The 23,217-nt window shown below is 43.2% G+C and overlaps 1 protein-coding gene across 1 annotated transcript in view; it reads right to left on the bottom strand.

Annotated features, from left to right (window-relative positions):
- Window positions 1–23,217, bottom strand: part of LOC122488345 (probable maltase-glucoamylase 2) — an 81,944-nt gene that overhangs the window by 33,493 nt on the left and 25,234 nt on the right. The window contains exons 13-29 of the mRNA XM_043589645.1: window positions 22,713–22,797; window positions 19,717–19,834; window positions 16,279–16,450; window positions 15,399–15,515; window positions 14,531–14,685; window positions 14,319–14,403; window positions 13,140–13,196; window positions 12,199–12,323; window positions 11,248–11,336; window positions 10,412–10,449; window positions 8,081–8,248; window positions 6,746–6,901; window positions 5,383–5,604; window positions 3,162–3,316; window positions 1,530–1,698; window positions 899–995; window positions 345–457 (exon numbers count right to left, since the gene is read on the bottom strand). Of these exons, the coding sequence (XP_043445580.1) occupies window positions 345–457; window positions 899–995; window positions 1,530–1,698; window positions 3,162–3,316; window positions 5,383–5,604; window positions 6,746–6,901; window positions 8,081–8,248; window positions 10,412–10,449; window positions 11,248–11,336; window positions 12,199–12,323; window positions 13,140–13,196; window positions 14,319–14,403; window positions 14,531–14,685; window positions 15,399–15,515; window positions 16,279–16,450; window positions 19,717–19,834; window positions 22,713–22,797 (2,121 nt within the window). The remainder of the gene's footprint in view (window positions 1–344; window positions 458–898; window positions 996–1,529; window positions 1,699–3,161; window positions 3,317–5,382; window positions 5,605–6,745; window positions 6,902–8,080; window positions 8,249–10,411; window positions 10,450–11,247; window positions 11,337–12,198; window positions 12,324–13,139; window positions 13,197–14,318; window positions 14,404–14,530; window positions 14,686–15,398; window positions 15,516–16,278; window positions 16,451–19,716; window positions 19,835–22,712; window positions 22,798–23,217) is intronic.

Below are 23,217 nucleotides of genomic sequence, written 5' to 3'. Positions count from 1 at the left end.
TATACTTGATACAACTTGAGCACTTCTACTGAGCACTGTCCCATCTAAGAGGCCTCCCTCAAGAAAAATAAGAAAGTCAAATAAATATGGAATGACCATTGGCATGTGGAATTATTACTGCTTAGAGATTCTTAGAGTACTCAGCAAATAATTAAGAGACACGTGGGGTATCTGAATGCCTATATACCCCCAACACTAAAACCTGACTTTGGGGGAAGATAGCAGTAGTGTAATAGGAATACCCAAGGACCATAATAGCAAAACTCAGCCTATCTCAGTGCTAAGAATATGGTAATACCCAGTAGACAATTGATGAGTTATTAATGGATAGAATGACTTCCAACCTCAGTGTACTGTTGAGTTACAAGCTCGGGGGTTGGCCCCAAAACCATATAAAAGTCCAAAATCCCTCCTGTGGTACGGTATGTCAGGGCAGGAGTGGGCTGGAATGATACATCTGTTAAAAACAAAACAAAGAAGACGGGGAGTCCTTGGAGGTGTACGTCACCCAGACAGGGAATCTGCCCTAAAATGTGCTCTTTTCACTCTCCCTCTTGCTTTAAGTCCCTCCTCCTCTGGAAAGCCTTCTCTCACGAAGTGGAATTAGAGATGGGTTTGCAGATACCCCAAACATAACCTTAATCTCAACATCTTGTATCACTCTGTGAAAGGAAGTTAAACTGTCACAGTAAAATAAGGTCAGGCAATTTGATCAAAATGTGACCCCTAATACCTGGCCCAGAGCTCTTCATAAGTCATGAATGAATGAATGAATGGTCAGTTTATCTGTCCCATTTCCCTTGCCCTTGAATTCCCCTATTTCTACTGGTATTCCAGATCCCAGGAAAATGGCCACTGCTGTTTATGGTGGTACATGGGAAAGGTGCCTCTGTCTTACCCATGGCGTTGCTGTTTAGCAGGAGCACCCCATGGGCACTGCCATCCTGCTCCAGTGCCATGTAGTAGGGGTGGACGCCATAGGAATTCTTCTTGTACTGGGAGAGTCATGGCGGAGAGTAGGCAGCAATCAAAGAGAGAAAAATCCAAAGGATTGTTTCTACATCATAATCCAAACAGCAAACCTCTACTCAATATTGAAGACTGAGCACCATGTCATGTCCTTTATAAGGCTTTCCTTAACCCTCCTTTCCACCCCAAGTAAAAAAACTAGGTGCCTTCCTCCTCCATTCCCTCCTTGTTTATTATTACATAATTCTGTTATAAGCACTGATTACACTGGGTTACCATTATTTCTGCATCTGTCTCTCTAGGCTATAAGCCTCTGGGGAACAGAGAGTGTCTCTATGTACCTGACACATAGAACGCACTAAATAAAAGTTTATGAAGTAAAATCCATAGTCTGTGGGAAAAGAATATGGGTGTCTTTTAGGGACAGAAGAGCATAACATGTGGCCTAGTTCACCTGAGAACAGAGTTGATCAGTATAAGGTGAGGCTGATTCATAGGGCGCTATTGGATTAAAATGTACCAAGAGAAATGGATTGATCATCTTATTCTTCCGTGCTTACCGCGGGTGGCTCATCACGAGCGAACATTCCCCACATGTTCCAGCTCATATTTCTCCTGAAAGCTGTGTGCTCAGTCTCCCCAAAACCGTAGAGGTACTGAGAGGGGAGGCGAGTCGAAATGGAGAGGAACGTGTCATTGAAAGTAAAGCCGGGGAGCTGAGAGTCCCAACTGCAACAGAAAGGCATACCTTAACACCACACTGATGACAGCCCAGAGCAAACACAGGACATGTTCGGAAATTCTAGCTGATTCAGAAGCCTCCCGAATGAAGGCATGTGTGGATCCTGGTCCAAGTACTCACTACCAAGGTTCCATGTTTGCATTTTTTATCTGTGATTTGCAAGGCTGAGAACTCCTTTTCTGGATCATGAGCTCCTTTAAGGCAAGGACTATGTCTCGTTCATCTCTTTAGTTGTCATTGTTCAGAGTGTTAGTTTGAATACATGTATGAATAAACGAACAAGGTCTAAGCAAATTTACCAACAGAAAAGCGTGAAGCTCTTAGAAAAACTTTTCTGGGGGCACCTGGATGGCTCAGTCGGTTAAGTGTCCGACTTCGGTTCGGGTCATGATATCAGTTTGTGGGTTCAAGCCCTGCGTCGGCCTCTGTGCTGACAGTTCAGAGCCTGGAGCCTGCTTTGGATTCTGTGTCTCCCTCTCTCTCTGTTCCTCTCCTGCTCACACCCTGTTTCTCTCTCTCGCTCTCTCTCTCTCTCTCTCTCAAAAATAAATATTTTAAAAAAGAAGAAAAATAAAAGAAAGAGAAAAACTTTTCTGGATTGGTCAAAGGACTTCTTAGCAAAGAAGCCAACTGACAAAAGTTAGGCACACAGTCAAAGAGCAAAGGCTGTCCACATGTGCATACACAGGTGATGATATTTACTAGGATGGGGAACTTTGGTCCCAGGCAAAATCCAGACCTTCATTCCATTCCATTAAGCAAGACAAGGGATGACAGATGAGAACTCTTTTCATGTTTAACATTGTGAAAATGCTTTAAGTCTACAGCACTGGTAGAAGAGAAAATTGTAAGAAGTGGTGTGTCTTTCCTTAGTAAACTTTTCCCTCTCTCATTGAGTCTTCTGTTATTTTGAAATGAGTGTGTATAGAGTTGACTTCTGTCCTAGGTTATCTGTCATGCATTTTTTTCTTTTTTAGAGAGAGAGAGTGGGTGAGCAGGGGAGAAGAATAGAGGGAGACAGAGAGAGAAAGAGAGAGAGAGAAAGAGAGAATCCACGCCGAGCGTGGAGCCCGACATGGGGCTTGATCCCATGACCCTGAGATCATGACCTGAGTCAGATGCTCAACTGACTGAGTCACCCAAATGCCCCTGTTGTGCTTATTAAATACAGCTTTCTTTTCTCCTTAACACAAACAATGAGTAGAACATGCATTTTTCTTTTTCTGAAATCAGGCAACACCTATTTTAAACCTCTGGTTCATTTTTCTTTTTGAGTTAGTGCCTAATAGAAAATGGAGTAATAGATCAATTCCCTGTTTAACACACACACACACAAACACACACACACACACTTACATTATCTCTAAGATTAATATTTCACCTGCATTAATTAGAACCACCATAATTAGATCTAGAACCACTTTAATGAAACTAAATAAATTGTGCTTACATCACAGTGTTGGAGCTTTTTCGTCGAATCTGGATCCCAAAAGGATTGTTCTGAATCCTGACATCATACAGACGGTTTTCAGGGGAGCCAACAGGAGAGGGAGGCGTGTTCAGAGGCACTGGGACCTCGTACCTTTTGTTAGTGGCATCAAAGATCTGACAAGAGAGAAAGAAACTTTCTGATGGAATAATCTTAGACCTAAAATCCCTCATGCCAGCTCATATAATTCATTTCCCATGTTTTCTGGCCAGTTTGAATCACATGGGGAGGCATCAAATATCCCAAAGCAAATAGATGTGAAGCCTCCCCACCTACAGTGCCTGATATGGATCCTGAACTCAAAATGCTCCTAGAAATACCTATTCAAAGGCAGGGAGGGCACTTTCTCTAAATAGTTTGTGAATTATGGGTATAGAATTTCATGGATAGAATGTGTGTGTGTGTGTGTGTGTGTGTGTGTGTGTGTATGAGAATGTGAATATGAACGTGCATGTAAAGGTGTGAGATGACGTTTGGGCATGTGAGTATATTTTAGAAATAGAGAACTGAGTTTTCTCTAACGTGGACTCAGATCTTAATGGTTGAACTTCAGACACTTAAGACAAGTTTTGTCTATAGCCTTGTTTCTCAAAATTGTGTTTCTCAGACCCAAAGCAGCAGTATAACCTGCAGTCTTGTTAGGAATGCAGAATCTCAGGCCTCCCTCCCATTCCCCCTTTGAATCTGAATCTTCATTTCTACAAGATCTCAGGGTGATTCATGCAATATTACAGTGTGAAAAACAATTTCTAGAGAAGAGCTGTCTAAGGCGGTATTGTCACCAGCGAGACCCTGTGACTCCCTGAATTCAGGATTGACTCACTGAACTCAGGAAACCCCTAGAAGCTTCTGCCTAACTGTCAATTTCATCTTTTAGAAATTAACTAATGGATTGCTGGAACAGGAAAAGGGACATTTGAGGAAAGGTCTGTGCAGATGAATCAGAAAGTGGAGGGTGGGTGATGGGTATTGAGGAGGGCACCTGTTGGGATGAGCACTGGGTGTTGTATGGAAATAAATTTCATATTAAAATAAATAAATAAATAAATAATAAAATAATGTCTGTAAATGCACTTAATAAATCAATGCAACAAAAATGTAAAAAAAAAAAAAACAACACCTGCATTAAAAAAAAAAAGACAGTGGGGACAGTTACCTTAGCTTCATTATAATGTTAAAACCCCCCTCTGAATATTCATCCCAAGCCCTAACTGAAAGGAGCCTACTTACCCCTGTTTGGGAGTCCCTGGCTTTGGAAATCCTTCCCTGGGGTCTCCCTATTTGTACACATAAAGATGACCCTAGTGAGGCAACTCCACCTGACATAGTCTCTGTCTATAACCCACCAAGCAGCAAACCCACTTTGGTTCATTAACCCACCACGCAGCAGATCCACAAGATACTTGTGGCCATTACGTACTTGAAATATGCTAGTCTGAACTGAGACTCACTATAAGTACAAAATACACACCAAAATTTAAAGAGTTAGTATGATGAAAAGATCCTAAAATATCTCAAGAATTGTATTTGGATTACACAGTGAGATAACATTTCAGCATATCGGTTCAACAAAATGCTATTAAAATGAATTTCATTTGATATTTTTTCAAACATATTTTAGGAATGTGGCTATCAGGAAATCTATGTGGTTCACACTGTACTTCCATCAGACCAGAGCTGTGGGCCTCAAAAGTGTGGCCCCTTAACCCGCAGCATCAGCATCACCCGGAAACGTGTTAGAGAGGCAGCCTCTCGGGCTGGAAACTCCGGGGGGCAGGGCCCAGCAATCTGAGCTTTAACAAGACCTGTAGGTCATTCTGGTGCTCTCTGAAGTTTAAGAACCACTGCTAGAAAAATAACTCTAAAGGTAGAAGTGGGTTAATGCCACTATGTGAGTTTCCCACGGAGCAGACACGTTTTTCACAGGGCTGAGTAATGGTCCTTTGAGGATGCTTATGCCCAAGCACTCAGCGGTGCAGGAAATTCACAACCCTGGTGGATCCAAGGTTATGTCCTGGGTCCACCATCCTCCTAGCTCTCTGACATTTACTTTCCTGGGCTGCCGTGCCTTTGTCCGTAAAATGAGGGATTTGGACACGAAGATGTTTCAGTGACTTTCATCCATATGGAGCTGTAAGAATTCCATGTTGAGGATCAGAACCTGCAACGCCTTGAAAATTACCTTGAACTGCAGCATGTTTTCTGTGTGGTAGATGACACTCAGGCGGAGGAAGCTGATCGTTGCAGGAAGAGAACCAGCAGCAGTGGCTGCTCGAGTTGATTCAGGGGTCATCAGGTGGGTGAGGTCTGTGGTGATGCCCGTGGGCAGGTACTGAATGTTACTGGCAGCATAATTAGGGATGGTGTCATAGTAACAGGTAGGCACACCAGGAACAGTTGTGTCCTGAATAAGAGGAGAAATTCTCCATCAGCCTCTAACACCCACATTTCAAGGACCTAATTACCAAGGAAGTTGGTTCACACGGCCTGAGTCTCTTACACCATGCCCATTATTATGGGTTGAGTTATGCCCCCCCACCCACCCCACCCAAGATATGAAGTCCTACCCTGGTATCTGTTAGAGTGACCTTATTTGGAAATAGGGTCTTTGCAGATGATCAGGTTAAATGAGATCATTAGAATAGGCCTAATTCAAGATGACTGCCGTCCTTATTAAAAGGGGACATTTGGACACAGACCTGCCCCCAGTGAGAATGCCATGTAAGGATGAAGGCAGAGATCGAGGGCGATGTTTTTTTATAAACCAAGGAAGACCAGAGAGTGCCAGACAACCACCAGAAGCTGGGAGAGAGGCATAGGACAGAGTCTCCCTCCCTTCTCTCAGAGGGACCCATATTTACTGACATCTTGATCTCAGATTTCTAGCTCCCTGGAGTCTGAGATAACAAATTTATGTTGTTCTAAGTCACCCAGTGTGTAGTACTTTGTTATGACAGCACCAACAAATGAATACACCCATTTAAAAATACATGCCCATTGGCTTCCTCCCCTGGGTGAACAGGGAAGTGTCAGCAGAAAGCCTGATCTGGAGACTGGAATCTCAGGCAGGGTTCCACCCCCCACTGCCTTCACGGCCCCCATTGTGATCTTGGGGTAATCACTTATTTTCTCTGACTTTCATTCTCTCTGTTTTTCAAGTGATGAGAAACAGTCTTACCTTCCTGCATGGACCCGCTCATAGATGGGAAAGAATCGCTTAAAAGACTCCATACACAATGCATACCCAATGTATCATGGATGTATTAAAAATAAAAGTGGGGTTTTTAATGCTGTGGTTGGAGGAAAGAGACAGCCATAGTGGCAATAAGTATATTTGGATTCAGGATATCTGAGGAAAACACTGGTCACCTATCACACAGAATTGGCAAAATAATTCATCGGTTGACAGAGTGTCAGTTTCCTTCTGAAGGGTGATTACGGTTCAACCCATCATCATTCGGAAAGTGTTTTCTAGGTGTCTAATTACTCGTGGGGCAGTTTTTACAACTTCCCGCTCACTGTGGTGATGTGTTCCAGATCATTACCTCCCAGAGGCAGCCCCGCTTCCTGCAATGCTCCAGAGTGAGGGGGTGCTCATCAGGGTAGCAGTTGAATTTCTCCAGGTCACTGACTGGAAGTTTCCATTTAATGGAGAATTCTTGTCCAAGTACCAGTCCCTTGAGATCAGTAATCTTCACCACCTGAGGGAGAGGAAGGAGGCTGTGGTGACAAACGAGGTGAGGTTGAGCTACCTGGATAATGTCCTTCCCTGATGATCTTCATTCAATACCAGTTCATCCAACACCACTTTGTCATGGGATATTTGGAACATTAGCTTTTACCCTCTGGGGCTTTTGACCTCCCCGTCAGGAAAATGGACTTGGCTTATTCCTGACATTTCTCACTTCGTGGAGTCGCTGTGGGATACTGAATGGGAAGGGCTGCACAGATCACAGGCAGGGCTGTCTTTTTCAGACTTTGCCCCCTGGGTGTGGTGTGCATACATTTTAATAATGATGGCAGTAATCACACAAACTAAAACTACACTGAGCATTTATATGGGCCAAGCACCGTGACGACCACTTTGTATGCATTATTTCTATCAATCCTAGAAGGTGATGCTATGCTGCAAATACTACGGCTACCTCCATCTTACAAGATCAAAAATGAGGTGTAGAGGGGCTTAATGCTTTCTTTGCCCAAGATCTCACAGCTAGGGGACAGTGGAGCTAAGACTGGAACCCCATCCTGCCTCATTCGAGAAACCAGGCTCGTACTGTTAGCTATATGCATTGTCAAAATGGAAGGGGGCTGCCCTAAGAAATAGTGCATTTCCTGGTGCTTGAAATACTCAACTAACAATTGGAATCTTTTGTCAGAGATTATCATGTAAGGGACTCCTTCAATAAGAGCAGAACTGGATTACCCCTCGTATTTTATTCAACTCTCATTTTCTGTGATGGTATAAAATTAGCGTGTCTTTTATACCTTTATACCTTTTATACCTTTTACACCTATATCTTTGTGTCTGAAGCAAAGAGAGTCTTTAACTCAAATGGGAGGACAAATGTGTGAATACTCTCCAGGGCTAGGCCAAAGTATTGAATCATATTTTGACCACATCACATCTGGGATCAGCAGGTCTAGTTTTAAATCCGCCCAGAGAAGAACTGCCTTCTCTGCCTTCTGCAGTATTGTAATGCAAAGAAAGCTCAGGAGTCCATATTGAGCATGCATATGATTCTCCTTCAGCAACTTCCCTGTGATGGCATAGTGAGCCAGTAACTGCTGAAGGTCAAAAGAGCAAGGGAGAGCAGTCTGTAAGAACCTTAGGCCGGGGCTTTCGATAAGGGCCCTGAAAGGAGGGAACAATCTCATACCTTTGATGAAACATTGTAGGTAACATTTAAAATGGACCTGTAAGAATTCTTCAATGAAACAGTGAAATTCATAGGTTGCTTGTCCATTCCCAAGATTATGATATCTGTAAACGTGAGGTTGTTGGGGTCCGTATAGTTATTATTTATAACCTTTGCCTGTAGATGGTTCTGGAAAAAAAAAAAAAGAAACAACACACATCTACTTAGAAACCCGGTACATCACCAAATACCACTCAACAATTTTCTTTCTGACATCTAAGCTATGTCCTTTATCTCTGAAGTTCTTTTTTTTTTAAGTTTATTTACTTATTTTTGAAAGAGAAAGAACACACAGGAGGAGCAGAGAGAGAGGGAAAGAGAGGGAGAGAGACAGAGAATCCCAATCAGGCTCTGCACGGTCAGCGCAGAGCCCCAAGCAGGGCTCGAACTCAAGAACCGTGAGATCATGACCTGAGCCGAAACCAAGAGTTGGACGCTTATCCTACTGAGCCACCCAGGCTCCCCTATCTCTGGAGTTCTAATTGGTGCCTGGTGATCATCCCCTGGGAATTTGTTAACCCAGACTCTTAACAGTCTTCAATCTTTCAGTAACATTTCATGTTTGTTTGGGTTCACTGATTATTTATCGATTCTATCACTCAGGAAATACATTCTGGACATCACAGAATTTCCAAGTGACACTATGGGTACTCATAAAACAGACAAAAAGACATGATTATGCATAGAGACTTGTGGGCACACAAAGGTGAAGACATACACATACACACAAAGAGGGCCTAGATGACTCTTTCTTTTTATTTTAATGATAATAAGAGCTGAAATTTCTGAACCCTTACTGTGTGCCAGGCACGGTACTAAGCATCTCATTGAATTCTGACAGGAAGCTATGAGGCTAAAGCCACCGTGAGCCCCATTCTTCAGATGAGAAGACTGAGGCCAAGGGAGGCAGACCACCTACCCGGAGAGCCACAGTTCAAAGTGATGTCGTTGACCTCTAACCAAGGTGGGACTAAAGACTGAAGAAAAAAAACGGGGACACTTTGATGTTTAAAAAGACTAGGCAACCCACAAATGATTTTTTTGCAAAGGTGTAAAAACAATGCAATGGAGAAAAGGGAGCCTTTTCAACAAATGGTGCTGGAGCAGTGGGCCATCCAGAGGCCCCAAGGAGAACCTGTACCTAAACCTCACATCTTGATAATAATCAACTCAAAGCAGGGGCACCTGGGTCGCTCAGTCTGTTGAACATCCGACTTTGGCTCAGGTCACGATCTCACAGTTTGTGAGTTCAAGCCCCGCGTCAGGCTCTGTGCTGACAGCTCAGAACCTGGAGCCTCCTTTGGATTCTGTGTCTCCCTCTCTCTCTCTGCCCCTCCCCCACTTGCGTTCTGTCTGTGTGTCTCTATCTCTCAAAAATAAATAAACATTAAAAAAATTAACTCAAGGCAGTTCACAGACTTAAAGGTAAAACTCAAATTTTTAGGGAAAAAATACAGGAGAAAATATTCAAGATCTAGGGATACAAAGAGTCCTTAGAGTGGACACCAAAAAGCATGATCCATAGGGGGATCTGGGTGGCTCAGTCAGTTAAGCGTCCAACTTCAGCCCAGGTCATGATCTCATGGGTCATGGGTTCAAGCCCTGGGTCAGGCTCTCTGCTGATAGCTCAGAGCCTGGAGCCTGCTTTGGATTCTGTGTCTTCCTCTCTTTCTGCCCCTCTCCTGCTCATGATCTGTCTCTCAAAAATAAATAACCATTACAAAGAAAAGAAAAGAAAAAAGAAATCCCTACCCATGCACAGACTTCTAAGAGAATCCAACTAGAATTCTCATATGACCTGCTACCATCACTGCCTTTCTTCCTCTTGGTCCCCTCGGGAGAGAAATGAGGCAAGTAATGTTCTGTATCTTTCTGTATCTTCCAACCTCTCAAAACCACCTCTTAATACCTGTGCCCAAGTTTTAGGGGCTGGAAAAGAGGACCATTATGGAAGAACCTTCAACAGGCCCCGTGCCCCTACCTACATCCCACACATGCTTGCACCCCACCAAGTACACATCCCCGAAGCTAGGACTCATCCTATCAGACTCAGAGGTAAGAATTTTTTTTCCAGAAAAATCCAAGTTCTTCACTGAAGTCATACTGATATTTGATAAACTTATTTATATATCTAACATAGATTAAAAACTATCATTTTAACTCTAATTTTTTCTGGGATTGTCACAAGCCCTGTCTCTGTTCCACATCGCCAAGCATCACAGCAAACCAAAAACTCAAGAAGCAATCACAAAAAAGGATGCACACTGTGTGCTCCTCAGTAACAGTACTTACAGAGGTGACAGAAAAATCATACAGAATATACTTTTCATCTAAAAGAGAAAGACAGAAGGGTACCTGTTATTATAGGAAGCAGAGGAGCTGTGCGGTCATGCTTTCCTCTTCATGTGGAATACCTCTGATTCCCCAAATTCTTCCCATTTTTCTCAAGCCTCCAAGTTTCTTGGACCGCTGCTACCAGCACTAATTGCATCCCCCTCTGAACTCCCATGGTACTTTGTCATGCCATTTTGCTGGCATTTCAAACATGGTGACCTCCACTTATAGTCATCCGCATGCACACTGTATCTATCCTGCTGGACCAGGAGTTCCTCGGGGGCAATGTCTACAGCTCATCCATCTTTATATCCTCTATATACAGTGCAATAATAAATAGCCAATGAATATTAAGAAATGCTAATCGTACGCAGGGCACGGCTTTTATATAATCACAGGCCACACATAAGCTTTTGTCGGTTACCTCTATGGAAATCTTACAGTGGAAAATCACACTACACAAATTAGATACTCCACCTTGATAGTAATCAAAGCAATATTTTACAAATCTATTTACAAAACATATTATTTGGTATTGGTAATGATACCCAGAGAAGAGAGTAATTAAACTAAACCAAAGAATGTGTGTCACTTTGGTAGAGTCAATAACATACAAGTTGCTCATCTGAAGTCTATTTTAATGCATTGTGCTTGGCTAACTGAACTTTCAGAATAAATTGGTTCCAAGCTACAGAAGCAAGCACTGATGATAACAGGGTTAGTGCCATTCTGGACAGCCTACAATGACTACTTTCCACTGAGAACCCTAGGGAGGGCACCAGAGGGAAGCCTACCTTTGAATTCACCATTATCCCAGTACAGCTCTCCCTTCGCTTCTCTCTTATAGTCCAAGGCAACAATGAGTCCCAGGGGATTCTTCCGACTGTGAAAGAGCAACCCTCAATTTTCAGAGAATGAAGAAGACATAGAACTATGTTCAACCAATCTCTTTTATGCCTTAGGGACAGATGAACTCAGAGTCTATCCCAGAAATGGAGTAGATATTGACACTGTATGGAAACACAGAAGTTGGGTGTGGGTAGACAACAGAGGCTGGTTGTGAATGAGCATAACAATGGTAGAAGGAGGCCATTCCTGCCAAAGACTGGGCTTGCAATACTACTAATAATCAGCACTTACTGGGTGCTTGCCATGTGCCAAGCATTCTTCTAAGTGCCCTATGGACAATAAACCATGTCTACTATATTTTCATTTAACCTGCATGATAACACTAAAAACTCAAACCATTGTCATCCCCAGTTGACTAGTGATAGGCAGCAACACAGAAAGTAGGTTGTCCATGGCAATACATCTAATGTGTAATAGAGCTGGAGCCTGAACCTGAACTTTCTGACTCTTGACCCTGGAAGCTATGTTGACTTCCATGTTATAACTCTTACCGCCTATTTACCTTGCATTCTCTCATGCCTAAGGGAATCTACTTGAAGACAGTTGCTGGCCATAGGGAAATCCTCACGAATGACTGTTTTGACTGTTCTTAAAATCTGATTCAGTCCCCAAGTGAAAGGCTCTAGAAACATGGAGGAGCTGAGGCTACCTTACCCACTAAATGAACATGAAGGTGCCACTTCAGGGCTGACCTTGAAAGGAGGGGAGATGGATTACTGACTGGAGATGTTTTCCCATGATCTGTCCACATTTAGTGTCCATTTGCCTGCCCCATAACACACTCCCCTTGGAGCGTCAGAGCAGTCACACCGTAGAAGAATGAGGGAGGAGCTTACCTGGCCTCTGTGGTTGTGCTGGGCTGCTGGGTGGGAAATATGAAGCCCCCACGGAGGTGAAGTCCAATCCTATCGGGTGGTAGCTGCATCTCTACCAGTTGTTTCCTCCACTGGATAGCTACTCCCTAACCAACAGAATGAGGACAGAGCACGTAATGGACTGTTGGACTAGGAGGTACTGTGGAGATCATTTAGTTCAGTCACCTCATTTGCATTGAATCAGTCAGAGAAAGACAAATACTATACCATTTCACTCATATGTGGAATTTAAGAAACGAAACAAATGAACATATGGGGGGTGAGAAGAGACAGGCAAACCATAAAACAGACTCTTAACCACAGAGGACAAACTGAGGGTTGCTGGAGGGGTGTTGGATGGCGGGATGGGCTGACTGGGTGAGGGGCATTCGGTAGGGCACTCGTTGGGATGAGCACTGGGTGTTATACGTAAGTGATGAATCACTAAATTCTACTCCCCAAACAATATTACACTATATATTAACTAATTGGAATTTAAATAAAAACTTGAAACAAAAAAAAAAAAGGGAAGCAGAGACCCCCAAAAGCGAAGGATTGCCCAAGGCATAATTAAAGTAGATAGCAGATCTGAGACTCAAATCTGCCCTATTTCTTTATATTGTACCATGTGGTGATTCCACAATTGGGCTTTCATTCACTAGGGTATCACAGCCTCCAGCCAATTACTAGTTCTCACAGCTGCAGAGTAACCAGGTTCATAAAATGAAAATTCCTATAAACCTACCCCAGTTATGCACATTTCATAGTATGTCTAGAAAGACCTTCTTCACAGAGAAGTACTCTCTATCAACTAAAGTTAAAGCATTGCACCGTTATCCTCCCCCAAGCTCCCAGGACCGTTGCCTTAGAAATGCCCTCTGCTAGAGGCTGGTCTCTGACCCAAGTGGGGCTGCCTTACTTACTGTCTCATAGTCGTACCACACGGCATCCGGTATGTATGCCTTCACTTGGTCCACACCCTAGGGAAACCCCAACAATGAGCAACATCAGCACACCCCTTACAGTTTACACAATGCCTCATATGTTTGTCTGTACCATCTTGAGAGATGGTTGGGATCATTCCATTCTACAAGTGCAAATACAGATACTTAGAAAGTTGGGCAGTTTACTGAGAGCAGAGTTGTGCCCAGAAATTAAAATGTGGATTCTGAGAAACTGAACAGAAGACCATGGGGGAGGGAAAGGAAAAAAAAAGTTAGAGAGGGAGGAGGTAAACCATAAGAGACCCTTAAAAACTGAGAATAAACTGAGGGTTGACGGGGGGTGGGAGGGAGGGGAATGTGGGTGATGGGCATTGAGGAGGGCACCTGTTGGGATGAGCACTGGATGTTGTATGGAAACCAATTTGACAATAAATTTCATATTAAAAATGAACAAATAAGTTTTGCTTCAAGGCTCTGGAACTTCCCAAGAGAAGCATAGAAAGTTCTTTCACTGAGCTACTTGTGTAGTCTGATGGGTGGGAGGAGACTGAAACAGCCAAACCTCTAGGAGAACCTTCCAGTAGGACTGCCCGCTGCCCAGCATCTGCCCAGAGACGGGTCTTTGACATGAATACAGTGGTGATCTTTCATGTTTATAAAATGGCCAGCATAATCCTGATTCCTCCCCCACACTTCCCCACTCATACTTAGGAAGGGTATGTGTGGTCCTTCATATATATGGTCTCCAGGGTAACACCCTCCCCTTGTCCAGACCTCTCTCCCTCCCTGTTTCTCTCTCTCGCCTCTTCTCTTTTCCCGATCCAACCCCAAGAGCACACATCCTTTGGTCAAAGGGAAGTACAGACAGATGGCCAGCTGAAACTCCCATGGCATTTAAAGCCCCTGTCAATGCATGGCCATAGGCTTAAGAAAACAAGTTTTAATGTAATTTTACAAAATGGAAATTGTTTTGCTTGGTGACGCAGTGGACCAAGAATTACTGTTTTTCTAATTTCCAAACTTTCATAATCTTTGTCTCATTCATATTTGTATTGATATTTAAACACAGCTATAGACACTCAGGACTGAGCTTATCCAGCCAGAGAGCCATGAGGACAAATGTGATATTCCACACTATTGTTCAGATTATGAAGATACCTCATATAAAACAGGTGTGATGAGAAGTCCAGGCCCCCATAAGAACTGCTCATGCACCTCCCATGTAGCTGGGTCCTGGTAGAACCTAGAAAACAGAGAAGGCAGATGAAACCTCCAATACAGAACAACAGCACACTAGATGGCAACAAGATCCTGACTAACCAGGTGAGATCAGGATCTGAGAGGGACTCTTGGTGGGTCAGGAAACTCACTCATGGACAAGGGGCCTTGCCACGGTGTCTCCCCGGGTGTGAGCTCGGTAGAAAAGGGTGTAGAGATAGGGGAGTAGAGTGTAGCGGATGTTCAGATAATGTTTGGAGGAATTCACCAGCAGAGAGTGGCTGCCAAAGGCAACGGGATCCTGATCCTAGGAGAGAAGGAAGCAAATATTAGATACTTCCATTGTGTTTTGAAAGTTTGTTCCCTTATGATAAGAAGCTTTCTCAGATAAAAGTAGCTATGGTCTCCACCTTGGAAGATAGCAAAGGGTTCCCCAAACTACAAGGATCTTGGTCCTGCTTCTTCATCATAGATGAAAAAACAGTATCAAAGATTAATGGTTTTACCAATGTAAACTGCAAACATGTGGCAGAGTTCAAATTTGACAGGTGTCTTATGATCCCAGTCTATGGCAGCCACAAGGTTGATAAAGAAGCCCATGGAGGTAACCATGAAGATAAAAGGGTTATAGAGGGTCCTGCTCCCTTCAGAGCTGATCTAATTTATTTTATACCTTGAGGTTCCTCATAGTACTTCATAGTACCAGTGGACTCCAATGGTCCCATCTTATAAAAGGTAGTGACAGACATAATAGCACCACAGAAACTCTAACACCTCTTCTCACCTTTGTTGGTGGGTAAAAGAAAAATCAATATAAATCACAATAAAATCACTCAATATGTATATATTCCTTCCCATATACCCTTATCCCAATATTCTGCTCTTTGGGCCTATGACCCCAAATTTATCTATTCTCCTTCTGCACTTAGGGCCAACCTGTAGGATTTTCTGCAATCCTCTTTGAGAACAACTAGATTAGACAATCCAAGAGGTTTTCATCCCTTCACTTGGAGACCTTACCACAAACTCAGGCCCATTATGATTCCTTGATAGTGGATAAAAGGCTCCAAGCTGCATCCACCTTCTGCAGAGCTCCTCTGTGACATTTTTTGTATAACCACAGATGTTGGCACCTACCTGGAGATTTAGCACACATACAAGTACAGTGGTCAGTGAGAGAGGAGACAGCAGTGATTGTATACCTATGTAGTAAGGGGACAAAATCTTTTTTATTTCCACCATTCCATGTTTAAAGGGGTTCTCCAGGCTTTCAGGGCCAGCCCCCAGCCAAATGGAAGAAAGCAGCAAATGTGCATCATGAATCAGCTGACAAGAGGAAGACTGATTGGTGGTATATCAAGGGCTCATCCTCAATATTCAGCTCCCAATTTCGTCCTTTGCTATTCACTGATGCTTTGCTGATGGACATTTTCTGTGATGTTAATATATTTTACTCATGGTGTCTCTATCCTAACTTCAGAGATTCCATGGATGACTACCCACTGATAAAGTTTTACCATTCATCTTCAAAAGACAGTTCATGCCACATATAAAAATGAATTTTCTTTTTTTTAACGTATGAAATTTATTGTCAACTTGGTTTCCATACAACACCCAGTGCTCATCCCAAAAGATGCCCTCTTCAATACCCATCACCTACCCTCCCCTTCCTCCCACCCCCCCATCAACCCTCAGTTTGTTCTCAGTTTTTAAGAGTCTCTTATGCTTTGTCTCTCTCCCACTCTAACCTCTTTTTTTTTCCTTCCTAAAAATGAATTTTCTAATACATACCACACAGAGACATATATGCTTCTTGGTTTTCAGACACCTCAAAGACTAGTAATGGAAAGAATGCCAAAGGAGAAAAAGTTAAGTTTCCTTGGTTAAGAGGAAAACTCACCATGGGGATACCAAATAGGTTGAACTCAAGGATACTAGGGATGGACCATCGGAGATCATCCCATGTGGCTGCATTGTCTCCCAACCAATGAGCAGCAAACTTGCCAGACCCAGCAAAAGTAGAACGGGATAAGATGAAGCTACTTTTGTTCAAGGGGATACCCTCCATGGCCCTGAAAAGGAACACAATCAATTGAATGTGAAGTGAGCTGTGAATGTCTAGGACTCACCTATATCCAAGGGCAGCAATGGACTTTCCAACCAAACAGAAAAAGCATCAGGGCATCACAAGCTAGGTGAGCAAACTAGTTTAGCATTGTTAAGAGCTTCTTTCCCACTTCTGAATAAGGTTTTAGACTTCATGTAAGACAGCACAAACCTCTATAGTCCAGCCCCCATCCCCCGCCCTAAGAAATGTCTCTAGACTCCTGTCCTCTTGATTATGCTTTCTTCATCTTGTTGGATCTGGTTGTGCCTCTGACCCTTCTGGTCGACAAGACACTGGAACCGTGCCTTGGGTCCTTGGCTCTGTCTTCTCCCTCCAGACAGAGATTTTCCAATGGCCCTTGTTTCCATGCTTTGCTGCCCATACATATATCATCCTGTTTAGTATAACACCAGTTCATGTCGAAATTCAGTAGCCCGTGCTGGCCTAGGAGGATAGTTTGTACACCACCTGGGCTCCAGGCACCTGGGTTCCTCAAAAGCTTCAGAACTTATAATTAGCAGTTCTCAATGTTGGGAAATCTTAATTAATATGAGATCAGTGAGTCTCAAAAGATGACATATGATACTCTTTATAAAGTTAAATGCAATCCAAATACAAATACCTATACTAGATATACAAATACTATACCTATACTATGATGACATAGTGTCATCATACCTATGACTATGATGACATATGATACTCTTTATAAAGTTAAATGCAATACAAATACAAATACCTATACTAGATATACAAATATCTATACTAGATAGAAGAGAAAGCAAAGGAATTGAAAAGATGGAGTGCAGAAAGATAAAGACTTCAGGATGGAGGGGAGCATGGGGTGGGAAGAACACGTAGTTAGATGACGGCTCTTTTCCTAGCTTTTATTCTGAATACTCTTTTGCATAGGCACTTCCTTGAAATGCCTCTCCCTCCTTTCTCCTTCCCTGATAAACAGCTCACACCTTCCTTTAGGGATCTCATATTAAACAAAATTACAACTATGGGGTAGTGACACCCCGGCCACAACTGCTGTGAGCCCTTTCCTTTGGTACATGGTCTGAGACAAGTGTGCCAGCAGGCACCGGGAAGTTCCTCACAGACCCTGTCACAGCCACCAATTCTTCCCCACTTCATATACTGAGGACCGCCTTATGAGGAGTCTATCAATGCCAAATGACTTACAAGGGCAGAGGGGAGAAAATTCTGAAAAAGAAGATGGGTTTAGAAGAGTGAGCCCTCCATTTATACAATTTAACAAGTGATAAAGGTAACATAAAGGAGAAAACTCACTCTTCCACCCTTACCCTCATGTCTACTTGGCTCTCGATGAGCAGGTACTTTGCCTTTATTACCACTGACTAGGGGGTTTATTGTATGCTACAGTCATGGATCATAAAAGAAACACCTTCAGGTTGTACAGAGTAAAACTGAAACAGGGATAAGGTTATCTGAGGTTACAGGTTTATCTACAGGCCAACCTTCATGGTACCACAGATTAAATAAGTCTGTTTTCAAGCCCAGAGGGACAATCTTATTCAGAGATCCTCAAGTCTCTCCTTTCTATCCCTCAGGTCTGGTCTGCTTATCATCCAGTCCTGATCTCTGAGGGGATCTGATCTTTCTACTTTCAGCTTAGAGGGAGGAGAAGTTCATTCTTGGGGTAGACCAGTAATCACTGCCCCCAAACAATACTTCTAGGAAGGCTGAGCCAAATAGCCATCAGATCTAGGACTTAAATTTTCCTGATGCTCAGATTCCACTGAAAAAACATCTTATTTGTTTTTCTACCACTCTGCCTCCTATCCAAAGGCCAAGTTTCACTTATTTCCAGGGACTTAGGTCACTCTGTCTGACCCAGAGAACTTAGAAAGGCACTTACTACCTTCTCCATCACAGTTACCTTTTAACTATTAATCATAGCTATTAGAATCTATGAACCAAGCCCATCATGATCTTACAGAACTTTTATTACATGGAGACACCAGCCATAAAGCAATCTGCAACTCTCTTTCCCTCTTTCTGCCCATTCTTTCTTACCCTGGTCACTTAGCCACTCTCCCACCCACTTTCCATTCTTAGAAGCGTCTACGGGTTGAAATAGATCAGAACTAAAAGAAACTCTGGCCAACATCAGTCCCAGCCTCCCGTTCCCAAGATGAGGAACCTGAGCCTTATTCATCTAATTTATTTCCCAAGAAAGGTAGAGTGAGGGAGACAGAGGTCAGAAAGAGAAGATAACAAAATTAGAAATGTGTCCTTTTTCCTGAAGCTTTTCTTTTATTGAGATCAAAACTTTGGCATTTATTGGACAAGGACTCTCTCTCACCTGGACAATCCAGCATAATTCAAAGTCTGGAGGGCACAATGGAGCAGGAAAACAAGTGGTGTAGTCTAACTCACCTCTCTCACCAGGCCCCCTGTGGAGCCCTTCCTGACTTCTCTCCCTCCGACCAGCAGCTATTCAACACACATCTTTAGTATACACTGTTCCTCAGGCTAAGGATATAGGCATGGCTTTTCCCTCAAGAAACTTACAGTCCAGCAAGAAAGAAAAAGTGGGTTATCTAAAGGTTATAAGATTTTTGCACATTAAGCTTACTGCAATACAAACAAAGGTAGCACAAAAAAAGGGAGACAGTCTTTCTAGAACCGACAGGCAGGTTTCCAGAATGACCATCTGAAGAGAGGCTTTAAAGATAAGCATATGTTTGCAGACAGGAGAATGGAGAGGGAGACTGGGGCAGGCAGTGGGGAGAGTAGCTAGAAGTATTGCACGCAGCGTTGCCAGATAAACACGGGACACTCAGGTCAACTTGAATTTCATTTAAACGATGGATAATTTTTAGTGTAAGTATGTCCAGTACAATTTTAACTTGGTCCTATATTTTTATTTGCCAATTCAGGAAACCTTAGTGTATTAACCACAGCAACATTGGGTAATAGGACCTCAGCAAGGGATGGCTTCCAAATGAATGCTCTAAATACCTTACACCTTACTGCCTACTAGTATGTGATGAAGTCCCTTAGTCACAAGCCAATCAAAACTAATCTCCCACAGAAACCAAGGGGCTATAGGAAAAGAGCTCTTTAGTAGCCTATAAGATCTGAGTTTCTGTGCCCTTATCAGCACAAAAATATTTGAAAAACATACTTCTGGAAGATTCTGAAAGCCCTCTGCCTCCTAACTCCCCCAAGCTGGAATTAGGGGGAAAACCAAGTACTTACAAGTGTGTAGCTTTTGCCATGGAGTAGCCATACAAGCTGTGGACATCATAGTGAAGGCCCTGATGAAATTCTGCATCCATGCAGAGGGTTCTTGCAGAAAGGAAGCCATCCAGAACTCCTGTGGGGAAATATCCATTAGCGAGGCACTTCCTTGTCAATGGGCTCTAACAAAATAACCACCCAATTGTTTGCTTCCTCCTTGTTCTATCTTCCTACCCAGTCTCCGCCTAATGAAATCCTTTCCAGATTTTAAATTCTACCCTAAATGCTGCTTCCTACACAGATCTACACTAAGCCCCTGAGATAGATCATTAAAATTAATGTGCACGCCCACTGAGGTCACAAAAAAATGGTGCTGGATGGAGTAACTGAGGAACAAGCTCATTGCCACAGGAAGTTGGTCTGAGATTAAACACAAATAAGACACACACATTTCTCTACATATATTTGATCAAGAGGAACTGAATGTGTTAGGAACAGACATGAGGGACAGTGGAAAGGAAAATGCTTTCACTCTTCCATTATAGGCACTCATATGCTGGGTAGGCTTTTTTTTTTTTAATTTTTTTTTTAACATTTATTCATTTTTGAGAGACAGAGAGAGACAGAGCATGAGTGGGGAAGGGGCAGAGAGAGGGAGACACAGAATTGGAAGCAGGCTCCAGGCTCCAAGCCGTCAGCCCAGAGCCCGACGCGGGGCTTGAACTCACGGACTGTGAGATCAGGACCTGAGCTGAAGTCGGCCGCTTAACTGACTGAGCCACCCAGGCACCCCTGGGTAGGCTTTTTAAAGAAATGAGAGATGACGTTTGGGTGGTTTCACAAATGAGAACTCAGATCCTGCCTCTAGAATCACCATTGCGACTGTATTTTCCCTAAAATGCTCAAAAGTTTCTGCTTTGTAGCCTAGGATCTCGTTCTTCCCTTATTTTTTCTCTGGTAGACCAGTAACTGAGACATAGCAGCCCTCCTTCGTGAAGCCCTGTTGTGGACATAGGGCTGCAGTATGAAGTACAATTCCAGAAAGCAGTGGGACCAGGAAACCGTGAGGTTGAGTTTTCCCCACAAGCCCAACAGAATCCCACCAGGTCAACTTAACCAGAAATTAAGTTGAATTCCAAAATATAATGAAATGTGTATTTTTGGCACAGCTCAGCCTGTGGAATGAGACTCACAACCACTTCCATGATAAGAAAAGACACTCCAGGGGCGCCCAGGTGGTTCAGTCGCTTGAGGGGCTGACTTTGGCTGAGAGCATGATCTCACGGTTCATGAGGTTGAGCCCCAGTGTGGAGCCTGTTTTGGATCCTCTAGCCCCCTGTCCCTCTGCAGCTCCTGTGCTCCTGCTCGTTCTCTCTCTCTCTCTCTCTCTCTCTCTCAAAAATAAATAAATATTAGAAACAAAAAAAAAGAAAAGACGCCACAACTGTCTAAAGGTCAAAGGTAAATATTTAAGTCTTTATCATGCTAGTTTGTGCTCTCCAAACCTGAAAAGGTGAGAAGCAGAGCAGCTCTGGGGCAGAGGCTAGTCACAGGTAGGAAGACACAATGCTGTGAGGTAGGGAGTGAGGTGTTTGCCAGAAGCAGGCAGAACAGGATGACATTGCAGTTTTTTTCATAGAACAAAACAAAACAAAACTACAACAACACAACAACTTAGTTCTGGCTAAGAAGAATATTAAGAGATTAAAAGGGAAACATAATAAACTGACCCACAGTGGGGAAAAAAATGGGAACAAAGACCGAGCAGAGATGAATAAAGAGTAAACAGGGCAAGCAAATAGATTTTGCAAGAAGTTAAGTGATCTGAAGACAAGATTTCTCCCAAAAAAGTTCTCCACTCTTTCAGTGACCAGAAAGGGCTCAAGAAACAGGTAAACCTTAGTCCAGGGTGCAGGGAAAGTGGACAAACCAGAATAAACTGGCAGAGACTGGCCAGATGTTCACCAAGACTGTGTTCTCTTCCTGGGAGAGGAAGGTTGTATTTCACACTTTTGCTCCAGGGTAAACTGAGAATATGTGATTGGCTTTCTGAGCAAAGAAATGTGAGCCAATTGAACACACCTCACTTCAAGGCCAATAAAACTCCCTCTACCTCCACCGTCTCTCTCCTTCACCCAGGAAGCCAGAAACAAGGGACTCTGAGGTGGGAGCACCACTCAATGGAAGTAACTAGATCCCTGAGTCACTGCTTGAGTGACAGCCACACATCTCATGCTGGAGTATTATATGAGCAAAAAAATAAATGTTTATTGTGTTAATTCACTTAGATGCTGGGGCTTACTTGTTTCCACAATCTATTTGATGCTGTTACACACACACACACACACACACACACACACACACACACACACAATTTCAAAATCAAGAATGGAAAATTTGACTAGAAATGAGACTTAAAAATAAGAGAGACTTGGGTGGTTCAGTTGGTTACACGTCCGACTTCGGCTCAGGTCGTGATCTCATGGTTCCGTGGGTTTGAGCCCTGCCTCGGGCTCTGTGCTGATGGCTCAGAGCCTGGAGCCTGCTTCAGATTCTGTGTGTCTGTGTCTCTCTCTGTCCCTCCTTCAGTCTCTCTTTCTTTCTCTCTCAAAAATAAATAAACATTAAAAAATTTTTTTTAATTAAAAAAAATTAAGAGAGACCTAATTGGGACCATTGATGCTTTCGATTATGGCTAATGAGTGGAAAAAAAATTAACAAAATTGCAGCTTTACTTCAATGGAAGGTAGTTTGGACTTGAGGTTTTCTGAAGAACCCCAAAGGGGCTGGGAGAACACAGAACCCCGTGGGGGAGGCATGTCTCCATCACACACTCGCCCTGGGGTTCGGTTCCTGCAGCGAGAAAAGGTGGCCAGACACCAATGTGGTGGCAGGGCCTCCAGCAGAGGAGCAGCCCACCTGGCTGCAGGCCGAGTGCTCCAGGACAGTGGGACTGAGCTCTGCCACAACCAGTGCTGCTGAGGCTGCTTTCAACAAGCCTTGTGACAACTTACTGGGAGTGAAAGGAGGAACGTTCAAGTGGTTTGACTCACACCCACGATTGGACCCGTGGTGAAAGCTGGATACTTCATCCATTTCCTGCAAAGACACAAAAGCCACACAAGGGAAAGGGTTACCTACAGTTGGGTTGGTTGTCTGAGAATGACACCTGAACTAGGAGCCTGTCTGGGGTCTCTTACCAACTGACTTAGGGGTCTTGAGTAATCTTCCTAAATTTTCTTGACCTCTGTTTCATCCTTTGGATTAGATTGTGCCTAAACTGCCCTCCAACTCTCAGTGGTATCAGGCACGTTTTACTTTTTATACCTTGAGTTCAATTAGTTAATTAGGAAATACCATCCCAAAGGCTGATTTTTACCCATAAATGTTATTGTTGCTGTTATTATTTCAGTGATGTGTTAAAAAAAAAATAACGCTTGGGGCACCTGGGTGGCTCAGTCAGTTAAGTGTTAGACTTCAGATCAGGTAACAATCTCGGAGTTCGTGAGTTCGAGGCCC

Source organism: Prionailurus bengalensis, chromosome A2, assembly GCF_016509475.1.
Source record: "Prionailurus bengalensis isolate Pbe53 chromosome A2, Fcat_Pben_1.1_paternal_pri, whole genome shotgun sequence".
NCBI classification, from domain to species: Eukaryota; Metazoa; Chordata; class Mammalia; order Carnivora; family Felidae; genus Prionailurus; species Prionailurus bengalensis.
Note: the sequence above shows the minus strand (reverse complement) of the source record. Positions and strands in the feature narration are given on the sequence as shown.